At 41.9% G+C, this 15,399-nt stretch overlaps 1 protein-coding gene across 1 annotated transcript in view; it reads right to left on the reverse strand.

Annotated features, from left to right (window-relative positions):
- LOC106584907 (coiled-coil domain-containing protein 60) overlaps positions 1-15,399 on the reverse strand; it is a 53,590-nt gene that overhangs the window by 13,837 nt on the left and 24,354 nt on the right. Inside the window, 3 exon segments of the mRNA XM_014170572.2 lie at positions 1,524-1,785; positions 2,416-2,506; positions 7,626-7,730. Coding sequence (XP_014026047.2) covers positions 1,524-1,785; positions 2,416-2,506; positions 7,626-7,730 — 458 coding nt within the window.

The raw sequence follows: 15,399 nt of genomic DNA on the forward strand, positions 1-15,399 counted from the left end.
GGTGATTAATGTGCTAGATACCTCATAGGAAAACCCCACCATAAAACATTATTATAGCCAATAATTGTAACCAATTGTTCTGGCTTTAGATTTAATATAATTTTATAATTAGCTCATAATATGAATGTTTTATCTTTTATGAAAATATTCAAATAATGAGTGCCCAAATGTTGATTCCTTTTTCATCAGAGTTTTTAAAATTAAAGAAAAGAAAGTCCCTCCCTTCACTCTAATTTTTGCATCCCAAATAACACCCCATCTCCTATATTGTGCACTACTTTTGACCAGAGCCATATGAGCACTGTTTACAAGTAGTGCACTACATAGGGAAGAGAGTGCTATTTAGGACACATACTTTTATTCTTTCATTTTTCAGGCATAAATGTGCCTTGGGGCGGGCGGAGTGAGTGAGCTCAGCTGAATATCTCTGGTGCCCAATTTCTGGATTTGAGGCATAACTCTGGATCATGGAGAAGAGCAGTTAATTGCTTCAACCTATGGGGGGGGGGGGAATATGACAACGAACTGACGATGACTCGGGCAAACAAAACTAGTCTTTCGTCAGAATGTGATAGCATAACGAAGGCTCTGATCGCTCTCGGATAGATCAGTTGACTAATTATCCTCCAGCTTTGATGCAAAGCACTCTGGGAAGCCAGAGCCGGAGAGTAGTGAGGGAGGCTTTAGCTAGCCGTCCAGCTAGCGGGCCCTTTAGTGACCCGACAACAGTGACCAGGGTAGAAAGCAGCAGTGTTGTGTTGGGCTTCATTACTGGAACAGCATGGGATGAAATCAACCCAAAGGAACCAACGCAGAGAGCGAGTGGGCCTTTCCCCCCTGGCATGCGCAATACAGACAAATCTGGAGGCTTTCTCTCTCTCACTTCTGACTCCTATACTGCATCTGAAATGGCGCTCTATTCCCTACATAGCGCACTACATTTAACAAGAGCCCAATGTGCCCAATAGAGGGATTTGGGTGCCATATCAGATGCAGTGTAAGAGTCAGAAGTGACGTGTTGTATGAGGAAAACATCCCTTCAAAACAAACATTTCACTTTGAGCCCAGGGTGTGTGTCATATCACAATCACATCAGAAGGAAGAGCTGTTCCTATGACAACGGGATCCGGGTGTTTGGGTTCTGTGCGTAGATGCGTGTGTGTGTGGGTCTTTGGGTTCCGTGCGCACGCCGCAGATGTTCCTGCAGAGTGACAGGGCTGATGGGAAACAGATAGGGCTCATTCTGGCTCCAAAAACGCAGAACCAGATGACATAGAGTAATGAGCGTGTCCCGGCACACACATCACCTCCTCTACACACACACACAGCTCCAAAGAGGAACCAGAATATAACACACAGAGAAAGATGAGGAGAGAGGTGTTTCCTACACAAAACTACCCCATTGAACCCTGCACACAGACACAACCGGCGCACACACACTACCCCTCAGGTTTCACCATATTGCACCCATTTTTACCACAGAGAACCCTCTGAATATTTCATACAAGACTCTATTTACTTACACTCTGACATGGGCAGCTCTGTCTCGGAGTCCCCTCCTGCTCCTGGTTGCTCCGCACTATCCTGGCTGGTTCCAGTGGCAGTCACTATAGCTCCAGTTAATGTAGCTCCAGTGTCTTCTATGCCAGGGCCCAGGGAGGACAGGCTGCCCAGAAGGGTAGGGGTGGTGAGAGCTGAGGAGGAGGCTACGCTCAGGGAGGACCCCTTCAACAGGTACAGACGACCAGAGGAGGAGCGGGAGGGCCTGGAGCCTGTTCTACGTGGCTGGGGGATGAGGTGAGGAGGAGATGTCAGAGGGGATTTCCACGCATAGATTTTCATAAAAGCGCACCTAGAGCCTTGCATATGCACAGGCACACAGAGACTCACGTACATACACAGACAGACAGGCATGCAGGCAAGCAGACACACACAAACACATCTCCTTGGCTGAGGAGGACAGACAGTATGAGGATTTGCAGAGGAGACAGTCACGTATCTCCCTTTCCTCTCTCCATCTCTTTTTCTCTCTCCCCTGTGCCCTTCCCTCTCTCCAGCCTGTCTATCAGTGTGTCTCTGTGTGTGTGTGTGTGTGTGTGTATGTGTGAGAGCAGGAGAGGAGAGGAGCACAAGACTTCAGCTGCAACAGTGCTTAGCTCTCCTAATGTCCTCTACTGCCACAGATACACACAGACAAGCATCCCCAAGGAGTGTGTATGTGTCTGGCTGTGTGCGTGTGTGAGTGTGCGACCAATGTCTATGTATGGGTGTGTTTGTGTGTGTGTGTTGTACGGCTTGATCTGCCTCCTCTGAAGCAGGTAATATGACTAAGTGACAACCCTTTTAAGGACGTAACCCCAGAATTAAACTCAAGAGGTGGATAGGCATAGAGAGATAAAAGAAAAGCCCAAAAACCTTTTGCAGAGACACAAACTGGTCCCATTTGGTCTCAATGGCTCTCTCTTTATTCAGGGTCTTTATGGTGGTTTTTCCTTGGCCAGGGTCCCTGGGTAACAGGAGAAAATAAGTGTTTAGCGGGGTTCTGTGTGTGGGTTGAGATATATTCATTACACTGCGACCTTCCTTGTCTCCACCACCCAGCCTTGGAGTGGGGACAAAGAGAGGCATGCACACATACACAGCCTTGGAATGGCAAGACCCTGACCATTATCCAAATTCACTAGCTTGATTTTTTTTAATCACTGCACACACACACAAGTTGTGAAGGTAGGAAACATCACCTCCACTTATCCTTTTTTTAACTAGGCAAGTCAGTTAAGAACAAATTCTTACTCTCAATGACAGCCTAGGAACAGTGGGTTAACTGCCTTGTTCATGGGTAGAACAGATTTTTTACCTTGTCAGCTCATGGATTCGATCTTGCAACCTTTACTAGTTACTAGTCCAACGCTCTAACCACAAGGGTGTGTGCTCAGACTCCACCTGTACTCCCTTGAAAGAGAATGTGCTTTTCTTTCAAAAACAAGGACATTTCAAAGTGACCCCAAACTTTTGAAAGGTAGTGTACATATCTGGCATTACTCATCTCATTTGTTTATACTGTATTCTATACTATTCTACTGTATCTTAGTAACTTAATAATGTTTACATATCTTGCATTACTCATCTCATATGTATATACTGTATTCTATACTGTTCTACGGTATCTCACTTATTGTTTACATATCTGGCATTGCTCATCTCATGTGGATATACTGTTTTCTCTACGGTATCTCATTCACTTAATAATGTTTACATATCTTGCATTACTCATCTCATATGCATATACTGTTTTCTATACTTTTCTACTGTATCTTAGTCCGTTCCGCTCTGACATCGCTCGTCCATATGTATATAGTCTTAATTCATTCCTACTTACATTTGTGTGTATGGGGCGGCAGGTAGCCTAGTGGCAGGTAGCCTAGTGGTTCGAGCTTGTAATCGAAAGGTTGCTGGATCGAATCCCTGAGCTGACTAGGTAAGAATCTGTCGTTCTGCCCCTGAACAAGGCAGTTAACCCACTGTTCCCTGGTAGGCTGTCATAGTAAATACGAATTTGTTCTTAACTCACTTACCTAGTATAAAAAATTCTTGGTTATAATTTGTTTAATATTACTGCACTGTCGGAGCTAGAAACAAACATTTCGCTACACCCGCAATAACATCTGCCAATCACGTGTATGCGACCAATAAAATGTGATTTGATTTGTTGGAAACCGCTGTAGTACTATAATAACCTTGTGATATGATTTCAGTCTCTCTCTGTAATACTTCTACTGTATAATTTCTCCCATAAAGCTTAAACTGATAGGAAATGTGATTCAGAGCAGAGTCAGTGAGGACGGAAGGGCCTCAAGGCAGTTACTTGCAATACTCCGAGGAGCGCTTTTGTGACATACTGTTTTTTGCACTCCATCCCTCTCCGCTCCCTCCTCTTTTCCCATCACTAATTCAACACTTCCAGAGTGAGATGGGTGATGATTTCCTAATACATTCTACCAAGCCCCATTGTGAGAGCAGAGCACAGAGACAGCGCTTTATACATTTCCTGAATCCATCCATTCTGCCTCTCAGTGTCTCGTCTGACACCTTAAGAAGCAGAGCATTCAAATCATTAGCATTTCAGGGTACTCATTCCCACCTCTATATTAGGAAAGAGAGACAAATATAGAGGGATTGAAAATGTGAAAAGAAGAAAAAGATGAGAGAAGATGGGAAGGCTGCAGTCAGAGCAAGATAGTGAATGATGAAAAAAAAAGTGTGAGAGGAAGAAAAAGTGCCAGAGAGAGAAAATAAGATTGAGAGAGAGGAAGAAATCTATATCCTCTGTGTATCATGATAATAGTATTGTCAGTGAAAGGAATGGAAATGGTTATGACAGTGGGTTTGAGTTATGGTTATGTAGCTTGGTGCTGTACAGCATGGCAGAGTAGGGTGGGTTTTCTACTCAATCTCTGTCTCCTCCCTTCCTGTGTTGGGTCAGTATCAGGGGAGGTATATAGTGAACCTGAGGGGACGTGGAGATGGAGGAATGCAATCTCTTCTCTCTGCTCTACCCCCCGAGGGTTTGGTTTATAGTTCATTTACCACTGTCTGTCTGCCTCAGCCCCAGGCTTCCTGTATGAACCACACTCATATCTGAGCCTCTGTTCCAATATCCTTACTAGCATAGCGCTTACTGTAGAATTAAACAATTTATTGGGCATTCTAAGTGACATGCTTCTGTCCAAAAAACATTCCTTACCCCAGGATACTTCAACTGGTGACTATCCTGGGGAAAAAGGCTCTGATGAAGGCGATTCATGCCGAAACGTAGCCGATTGTTTTCTTGTCCTGTCAATAAATCTGATGTATGCAGCAACATAGTGCTCCTTTTTCTTTATTGTCCTGGATAGTCAACAGTTGTAGTATCCTGGGGTAAGCAATGTTCTGGGCTGAAGCACGTTTGGGTATGCCTTCTTTCCATTGCTACTGTAACATAGCCTGTGTCTCTACAGCCTGACGTGAACGGTGGCTCTGTGGCTGACTCAAAGTGATTGGGATATGTTACAGATGCTGTGTGTTGTGTTGGTGAACTGAAACACAGCATACTGCCCTGCTCTACTCTGGTTGGGGTCAAGAGTTAACAGTGTTGATGAGCCAATCCCTGATGATTATGTTAGTCATCATCAGGGTTGAGTAGGTTACTTTCAAAATGTAATCTGTTACAGTTACTAGTTACCTGTCCAAAATTGTAACCTGTAATGTAGTTTTTGGATTACCCAAACTCAGTAACATAATCTGATAACTTTTTTGATCACTTTCCCCTTAACTTCTATGGGCTAGGTGGGACGTTTGCGTCCCACCCTAGTCAACAGCCAGTGGAATCGCGTGGCGCGAAATACAAATACCTCAAAGATGCTATAACTTCAATTTCTCAAACATATGACTATTTTACACCATTTTAAAGACAAGACTCTCGTTAATCTAACCACATTGTCCGATTTCAAAAAGGCTTTACAGCGAAAGCAAAACATTAGATTATGTCAGGAGAGTACCCTGCCAAAAATAATCACACAGCCATTTTCAAAGCAAGCATATATGTCACAAAAACCAAAACCACAGCTAAATGCAGCACTAACCTTTGATGATCTTCATCAGATGACACTCCTAGGACATTATGTTATACAATACATGCATGTTTTGTTCAATCAAGTTCATATTTATATCAAAAACCAGCTTTTTACATTAGCATGTGTCACGTCCTGGCCAGTATAAGGGTTAATTGTTATTGTAGTTTGGTCAGGACGTGGCAGAGGGTATTTGTTTTATGTGGTCCGGGGTGGTGTTTTGGTAAAAGGATGTTTGATTTAGTATTTCCGGGTTTTTGGTTTATGGTCTATGTTTATGTATTTCTATGTGTAGTCTAGTAAGTGTGTTTCTATGTAGAGTTAATTGGGGTGGACTTCCAATTGAAGGCAGCTGTGTGGTGTTGCCTTTGATTGGAAGTCCTATATTAGTTGGGTGTGTTTGTCTGTGTGTTTGTGGGAGATTGTTCTGTGTTTAGCCTTGTGCCTTGCCAGACTGGCTGTATATCGTTCATTCACTTGTTTTGTTATTTTGGTGTTCATTTTGGGAAGTTAATAAACGTCAAGATGAGCTTACACATACCTGCTGCGTTTTGGTCCTCCATTACCGACGAAAACCGTGACAGCATGTGATGTTCAGAACTAGCATACCCACTGAAAACTTCCGGTGAATTTACTAAATTACTCACGATAAACGTTGACAAAATACAGAAATTATTTTAAGAATTATAGATACAGAACTCCTTTATGCAAACGCTATGTCAAATTTTAAAATAGCTTTTTGCCGAAAGCACATTTTGCAATATTCTGAGTACATAGCTCGGCCATCACAGGCTAGCTAATTTGACACCCACCAAGTTTGGGGCTCACTAAACTCAGAATTACTATTAGAAACATTGGATTACCTTTGCTGTTCTTTGTCAGAATGCACTCCCAGGACTTCTACTTCAACAACAAATGTTGTTTTGGTTCCAAATAATCCATAGTTATATCCAAATACCTCCGTTTTGTTCGTGCGTTCAGGTCACTATACGATTTTGTGACAAAAAATGTCAAAATATTCCATTACTGTACTTAGAAGCATGTCAAACGCTGTTTAAAATCCATTTTTATGCTATTTTCCTCGTAAAATAGCGATAATATTCCAACCGGGCAACGTTGTATTCATTCAAAGGCTGAAAGAAAAAAAATGGAGAAGTCTCGTGAACGCGCATCTCACTGTCCCCAGGCTGACCACTTAAACTCTGCTGCTGTACTTTGCCCAGAGACAGACACCCCATTCCACTTTCTGGCGGCTTTAGAGAGCCAATGGAAGCCTTAGAAAGTGTCACGTTACAGCACAGATGCTGTATTTTCGATAGAGATGCAACAGAAGGACAACAAATTGTCAGACAGGGCACTTCCTGTATGGAATCTTCTCAGGTTTTGGCCTGCCATATGAGTTCTGTTATACTCACAGACACCATTCAAACAGTTTTAGAAACTTTAGGGTGTTTTCTATCCAAATCTACTAATTATATGCATATTCTCGTTTCTGGGCAAGAGTAGTAACCAGTTTAAATCGGGTACGTTTTTTATCCGGCCCTGAAAATACTGCCCCCTAGCCCCAACAGGGGCATCTGAAGAAGACAAAAAGTATCCATCAAATGCATTTGGTGTGTCATCATAGTGGTCTCTAACTTCTGGTCAGACTCGCTCAGGTGGAACAAACTTAAACTTGTGCTTTTTTTACATGTTGAATTAAATGCCATTGAGAAAACAGATGTGTCATAATGTATTTTTTCACAAACATCCTTTCTGAATTTAAAAGTAAGCCAATCTAGTTTTTCAAAAGTATCTGTAATCTGATTACAATATTTTTGCTGGAAACGTAACTGATTAGTCACAGTTTTATGGGTAATCAGACTACATGTGATCAGTTACTCCCCAACCCTGGTCAAGACTGTGATTCAGTCCTGGCCTCTGCCCAATCACTATGTAGCAACAACACAATAGCTAACCCAACCCAAGCTGCCTGGGGTCCATAAAATTACTTCTGACCTGTGACCAGTGACTTACTTGAGATCCCAGCAGGACGTGACTGGTCCAGCTCTCCCAGTCCTGTCCAGAGTCAGGGCCTCCAGCAACCAGTTCAGACAGCACAGCTGGCGGAAAATGGGCCCTCTAAAAGAACAAGAACAATACTTATAGTGCATGCAGAAGTCCTGAGAGGGAAGGTTATTATAGTTTTTCGTTTTTATTTTCCTTTTTTATTTCTATTAGTTTTTCAATTTGTCATTTGAAATTCAGTTTAGTTTCAGTTAGTTTTCAGACCTGATTTGCTAGTTTTATGTCACGCCCTGATCTGTTTCACCTGTCCTTGTGCTTGTCTCCACCCCCCTCCAGGTGTCGCCCATCTTCACCACTTATCCCCTGTGTATTTATACCTGTGTTCTCTGTTTGTCTGTTGCCAGTTCATCTTGTTTGTTCAAGTGAACCAGCGGTTTGTCTCAGCTCCTGCTTTTCCCCAGTATCTCTTTTTCCTCATCCTCCTGGTTTTGACCCTTGCCTGTCCTGACTCTGAGCCTGCCTGCCGTCCTGTGTCTTTGCCCCTACTCTGGATTACTGACATGGGCCTGCCTGCCGTCCTGTACCTTGGCCCCACTATTCTGGATTATCGACCCCTGCCTGCCTTGACCTGTCGTTTGCCTGCCCCTGTTACAATAAACAATGTTACTTCAACAGTCTGCACTTGGGTCTTACCTGAGACCTGATAGTTTTACTGAGTTTTAGTTTCATAAACTATTCACATTTTGTTTTTATATTACACTACATGGCCAAAAGTATGTGGACACCTGCTCATCGAACTTCTCATTCCAAATTCATGGGCATTAATATGGTATTGGTCCCCCCTTTCCTGCTATAACAGCCCACACTTTTCTGGGAAGGCTTTCCGCTAGATGTTGGAACATTTCTGCGGGGACTTGCTTCTATTCAGCCACAACAGCATTAGTGAGGTCGGGCGCTGATGTTGGGTGATTAGGCCTGGCTCACAGTCGGCGTTCCAATTCATCCTAAAGGTGTTAGATGGGGTTGAGGTCAGGGCTCTGTGCAAGGCAGTCAAGTTCTTCCACACCAATCTCAACAAACTATTTCTGTATTGACCTCACTTTGTGCAAGGGGGCATTGTCATGCTGAAACAGGAAAGGGCATTCCCAAAACTGTTGCCACAAAGTTGGAAGCACAGAATTGTCTACAATGTCAAGATTTCCTTCACTGGAACTAAGGGGCCTAGCCAGAACCATGAAAAATAGCCCCAGACCATAATTCCTCCTCCACCAAACTTTACAGTTGGCACTATGCATTCAGGCGGGTAGCTTTTCCCTGGCATCCGCCAAACCCAGATTCGTGGTGGCGAGCTTTACGCCACTCCAGCCGACGCTTGGCATTGCGCATAGTGATCGTAGGCCTGGGTGAGGCTGCTCGACCATGAAAACCCATTTCATGAAGCTCCAGCCAACAGTTCTTGTGCTGACATTGCTTCCAGAGGCAGTTTGGAACTCGGTAGCGAGTGTCCAACCGAGAACAGACGGTTTTTACGCGCTACAGCACTCGGCGGTCCCATTCTGTGAGCTTGTGTGGCCTACCACTTCGCAACTGAGCCATTGTTGGCTTAGACGTTGTCACTGCACAATAACAGTGTAACGTTCTTCGTCGTCTGATAATGAGAAATCATTGTCAGAGAAAGTGGACCAATACGCAGCAGGGTTATGTGTACTCATCTTGTTTTTATTATGGGACAAGAAGGAGAACCAAAATAAACACATACACAACGACTATTCACAGGCTGGTAAGGCACAAGGCTATACACAGAACAATCTCCCACAAAGCACTCAACAAACACATACCTATATATAGGACTCTCAATCAGAGACAACTAGAAAACACCTGCCTCCAACCCCAATTAACAAAACATAGAAATACAAAAGACTAGACAGAACATAGAAATACACTAACATAGAACAGTGCCCAAAAAACCCCGGAATACATAAATCAAATACCCTACTAAACAAACCACCACCCCGAACCACATACAACAAATACCCTCTGCCACGTCCTGACCAAACTACAATAACAAATAACCCCTATTACTGTTCAGGACGTGACAAACAGCACTTACAGCTGACCGGGGAAGCTCTAGCAGGGCAGAAATTTGATGAACTGACTTGTTGGAATGGTGGCATCCTATGATGGTGCCACATTGAAAGTTACTGAGCTCTCCAGTAGGGGCCATTCTACTGCCAATATTTGTCTATGAAGATTGCATGGTAGCAACGGGTGTGGCTGAAATAGCCAAATCCACTAATGTGATGGGGTGTCCAAATACATTTGCTGCGTATTGGTCCACTTTCTCTGACAATGATTTCTCATTATCAGACGACGAAGAACGTTACATTTGGACATGTAGTGTATTTAGTTTCAGTTTTAGTGTTACAGATATAAAGTATGGTGGCCTTAGGTTAGGCTAGCAACCTACTGGATTTCGTCCCTTAGCTAGTGATAGCTAGTGATAGTGATGCACAAGCTAGGCCCATTTGAAACAAAGCCATCCCCTGGCAACTTTTTACCTGCCAGATAAAATCCTATTAAAGTTTTGGCCCAAAAATGTTGGGGGACAATATTGTTTGGGAAATGTTAGGGGAAGAACGTTAAGGGAGAAACGTTGGGGGAACATTATGGGAGGAATGTTAGGGGAACGTTAGCGGTGGAAACGTTAGGGGAACACAAGGGGTAACGGAAGGGGGGAACGTTAGGGAGGAATGTTAGGGGAGGAATGTGAGGGGTATGTTGGGAAGGAACGTTAAGGGTGGAACGTTAGGGGAGGAGTGTTAAGGGAATGGGAAATGTTAAAACAACGTTAGGGGGGGACATTAGGGGAATGGGGAATGTTAAAACAATGTTAGGTGAACGTTAGAGGAGGAACCTAGTGGATTTGTTCCCTTAGCTTGGTGATAGTGATGCATAAACTAGGACCAATTTGAAACAAAGCCATCTCCTTGAAGCATTTACCCGCCAGATTCAGAAGCTTGCATCCCCCATTAAAAAAGCTTGAGAACTCCTTTGAAAACCCCATCCGATTTTTCCCCAAAATTTTGTAAAACAAATTGACATAATTCATGATGGTTTTTTTTATTTATAATTCGTTTTGTAGTCAAAGATAAAACTTTCAGTATAGTTTTCGTTTTTCAAATTCAGTTTCCTTATTTTAATTCAGTTTACTAAATCCTTTTTTCATGATTAGTTTTCATTTTAGTTTCCATTTTAATTTACTATAATAACCTTGCTCAGAGCCAGAGTTGGAGTCAATTCCATTTCAATTCAAGAAGTACACATTTCTCTTCAATGCTTTTCAATTAAATACATTTGGAATTGGAATTGGGTTGAATTTCTGAATTAATTGGAATTGAAATGCTCATTGTTAGATTAAGGTCACTACAATATTAATTACAGCTCTTTATTGTCACCTGCTCTTATGTACACTACCGGTCAAAGGTTTGGAAACACCTACTCATTCAATGGTTTTTCTTTATTTTTACTATTTTCAACATTGTAGAATAATAGTGAAGACATCAAAACTATGAAAGAACATGTATGGAATCATGTAGTAACCAAAAAAGTGTTAAATAAATCAAAATATATTTTAGATTTGAGATTCTTCAAATAGCCACCCTTTGCCTTAATGACAGCTTTGCACACCCTTGGCATTCTCTCAACCAGCTTCATGAGGTAGTCACCTGGAATGCATTTCAATTAACCTCTCTGGGCTAGGTGGGACGAAATCGTCCCACCTACGCAACAGCCAGTGTAATCCCGTGGCGCGATATTCAAATACCTTAGAAATGCTATTACTTCAATTTCTCAAACATATGACTATTTTACACCATTTTAAAGACAAGACTCTCGTTAATCTAACCACACTGTCCGATTTCAAAAAGGCTTTACAACGAAAGCAAAACATTAGATTATGTCAGCAGAGTACCCAGCCAGAAATAATCAGACACCCATTTTTCAAGCTAGCATATAATGTCACAAAAACCCAGAAGACATCTAAATGCAGCACTAACCTTTGATGATCTTCATCAGATGACACACCTAGGACATTATGTTATACAATACATGCATGTTTTGTTCAATCAAGTTCATATTTATATCAAAAAACAGCTTTTTACATTAGCATGTGACGTTCAGAACTAGCATACCCCCCGCAAACTTCCGGGGAATTTACTAAATTACTCACGATAAGCGTTCACAAAAAGCATAACAATTATTTTAAGAATTATAGATACAGAACTCCTCTATGCACTCGATATGTCCGATTTTAAAATAGCTTTTCGGTGAAAGCACATTTTGCAATATTCTCAGTAGATAGCCCGGCATCACAGGGCTAGCAATTTAGACACCCAGCAAGTTTAGCACTCACCAAAGTCAGATTTACTATAAGAAAAATGTTATTACCTTTGCTGTTCTTCGTCAGAATGCACTCCCAGGACTTCTACTTCAATAACAAATGTTGGTTTGGTTCAAAATAATCCATAGTTATATCCAAATAGCGGCGTTTTGTTCGTGCGTTCAAGACACTATCCGAAAGGGTAAATAAGGGTTACGAGCATGGCGCATTTCGTGACAAAAAAATTCTAAATATTCCATTACAGTACTTCGAAGCATGTCAACCGCTGTTTAAAATCCATTTTTATGCCATTTTTCTCATAAAAAAGCGATAATATTCCGACCGGGAATCTGCATTTAGGTAAACAGACGAAAGAAAATAAAGCACGGGGTCAACTCGTGCACGCGCCTAAGCCCATAGTACTCTGATCGGCCACTTGCCAAAAGCGATAATGTGTTTCAGCCAGAGGCTGCCTCGATATCGTTCAGCTTTTTCCCGGGCTCTGAGAGCCTATGGGAGCCGTAGGAAGTGTCACGTTAGAGCAAAGATCCTCAGTCTTCAATAAAAAGAGCCCAGATGAACAACAACTTGTCAGACAGGCCACTTCCCATATAGAATCCTCTCAGGTTTTTGCCTGCCATATGAGTTCTGTTATACTCACAGACACCATTCAAACAGTTTTAGAAACTTTAGGGTGTTTTATATCCAAAGCCAATAATTATATTCTATTATATTATATTCTAGCATATTCTGGTTACTGGGCAGGAGTAGTAACCAGATTAAATCGGGTACGTTTTTTATCCGGCCGTGTCAATACTGCCCCCTAGCCCTAACAGGTTAACAGGTGGGCCTTCTTAACTAGTTAATTTGTGGAATTGCTTTCATTCTTAATGCGTTTGAGCCAATCAGTTGTGTTGTGACAAGGTAGGGTGGGGTATACAGAAGATAGCCCTATTTGGTAAAAGACCAAGTCCATATTATGGCAAGAACAGCTCAAATAAGCAAAGAGAAACGACAGTCCAATCTTACTTTAAGACATGAAGGTCAGTCAATAAGGAACATTTTCTTCAAGTGCAGTCGCAAAAACCATCAAGCTCTATGATGAAACTGGCTCTCATGAGGACCGCCACAGAAATGGAAGACCCAGAGTTACCTCTGCTGCAGAGGATAAGTTCATTAGAGTTACCAGCCTCAGAAATTGCTGCCCAAATAAATGCTTCACAGAGTTCAAGTAACAGACACATCTCAACATCAACTGTTCAGAGGCGACTGTGTGAATCAGGCCTTCATGGTCAAATTGCTGCAAAGAAACCACTACTAAAAGACACCAATAAAAAGAAGAGACTTGCTTGGGCCAAGAATCACGAGCAATGGACATTCTTCGGTGGAAATTTGTCCTTTGGTCTGATGAGTCCAAATTTGAGATTTTTGGTTCCGTGTTTTTGTGAGAAGTGGTGTGGGTGAACGGATGATCTCCGCATGTGTATTTCCCACCGTAAAGCATGGAGGATGAGCTGTTATGGTGTGGGGGTGCTTTGCTGGTGACACTGTCTGTGATTTATTTAGAATTTAAGGCACACATTCCACAGCATTCTGCAGCGATACGCCATCCCATCTGTTTTGGGCTTTGTAGGACTATCATCTGTTTTTCAACAGGACAATGACCCAACACACCTCCAAGCTGTGTAAGGTCTATTTTACCAAGGACAGTGATGGAGTGCTGCATCAGATGACCTGGCATCCACAATCCCCCGACTTCAACCAAATTGAGATGGTTTGGGATGAGTCGGACAGCAGAGTGAAGGAAAAGCAGGCAACACGTGGTCAGCATATGTGGGAACTCCTTTAAGACTGTTGGAAAAGCATTCCAGGTGAAGTTGGTTGAGAGAATGCCAAGCGTGTGCAAAGCTGTCATCAAGGCAAAGGGTGGCTATTTGAATAATCTGAAATATAAAATATATTTTGATTTGTTTATTACTTTTTTGGTTACTACATGATTCCATATGCATTATTTCATAGCTTTGATGTCTTCACTATTATACAATGTAGAAAATAGTCAAATAAAGTAAGCTTTTATAAAAACTTCAGAACTGGCAGAGAACATGATTAAACTTTAATTAACATAACCATAGACCACTTAAACTGTTACAACACTTCCAACCACGGGTGGCCAAAAATAATCATTGTACCTTTATATTAAAAATATTAGGTACAAAAATGTACTAGATTATTCGCACATGTACCCTAAAACGTACCAAAAAGGAACCTCTGAAGGTACATTATTTGTATATTGATCTTTCTATGCCACAGGGAACACTACTGTACCCTAACTGTACCCTTTTTCTGGGAGTGTAGCTCATAAGAGGTTGGTGGCACCTTCATTTGGAGAACGGGCTTGTGGTAATAGCTGAGAATAGGTGGAATGGTATCAAATACATCATGCCATTCCATATGCTCCACTCTAGTCATTATTGAGAGCTGTTCTTCCCTCAGGAGCCTCCTGTGGTGTAGCTAGGCTATGAGTCATCTATCACCCATAGCCCAACTCCAAATGTACAACTTCATTTCCTCAGACACTCACATCACCAACTACGTTTCCATTATTCACTTGTCCAGTTGTTTTTTGTCGACATTTAGAAAGTTTGCATAGAATATAAATGCGACAGTTGCCTGCTGCCGTGCTTTTCCATTTAACTGTCGTGTCGATAAAAGCAGCTGGACATTATTACCTCACATTGAAAATAAAGTTTTCGCAAAAACCTAGTGTCGAATAAATGTTAAGTTGTAGAAGTGTTTCCAATATCCATTTAGTCAAATTGCGCATTAATAAATTGGCGACAGCCTGTGTGCGCTACCGGATATATGTTTAATGTCTCAGTCAGTCCGCAAAAGCCAGCAGGGATAGATTTACTAATATTTGCAATATTCTAATAATTATCATGTGCCAACGCATCGCCACTGTCCGTGACATAGTGAAACTTGCTCTCCGGTAGCCTAGATATGAAATAACTTGATGGTAAAACTTGCATCCAGCCAAACAGAAACGCAAGGCGAAGCAATTCATGCATTATTTAAAGTCAAGAAAATCCTTGTCCTGCAAAGACACATTATTATAGTTGAACAATTTATTTAGCAAGCAGTAGGCTTTTAGAATTACATCTGGAGCGTAGCTTTCTAGTTATGTGATGACGTCACGTGCCTTAAAATCATTTATTTTATGCCGAATGGATAACAATGTTGTCTTTAGAATATTTGTCCTATAGCTGCTGTTTCCCTTACGCATGTCAGTCACAGTGTTTTTTGCGACATTGTAGAATAAACCTGAGTCAATGGAACCTGCCTACTGTCGCTGGAAAATATACCCCTGCTGTTAGCCGAGAAACCGCCAGAAAATAACCAATGTTT

This window comes from Salmo salar, chromosome ssa24, assembly GCF_905237065.1.
Source record: "Salmo salar chromosome ssa24, Ssal_v3.1, whole genome shotgun sequence".
Lineage (NCBI taxonomy): Eukaryota > Metazoa > Chordata > Actinopteri > Salmoniformes > Salmonidae > Salmo > Salmo salar.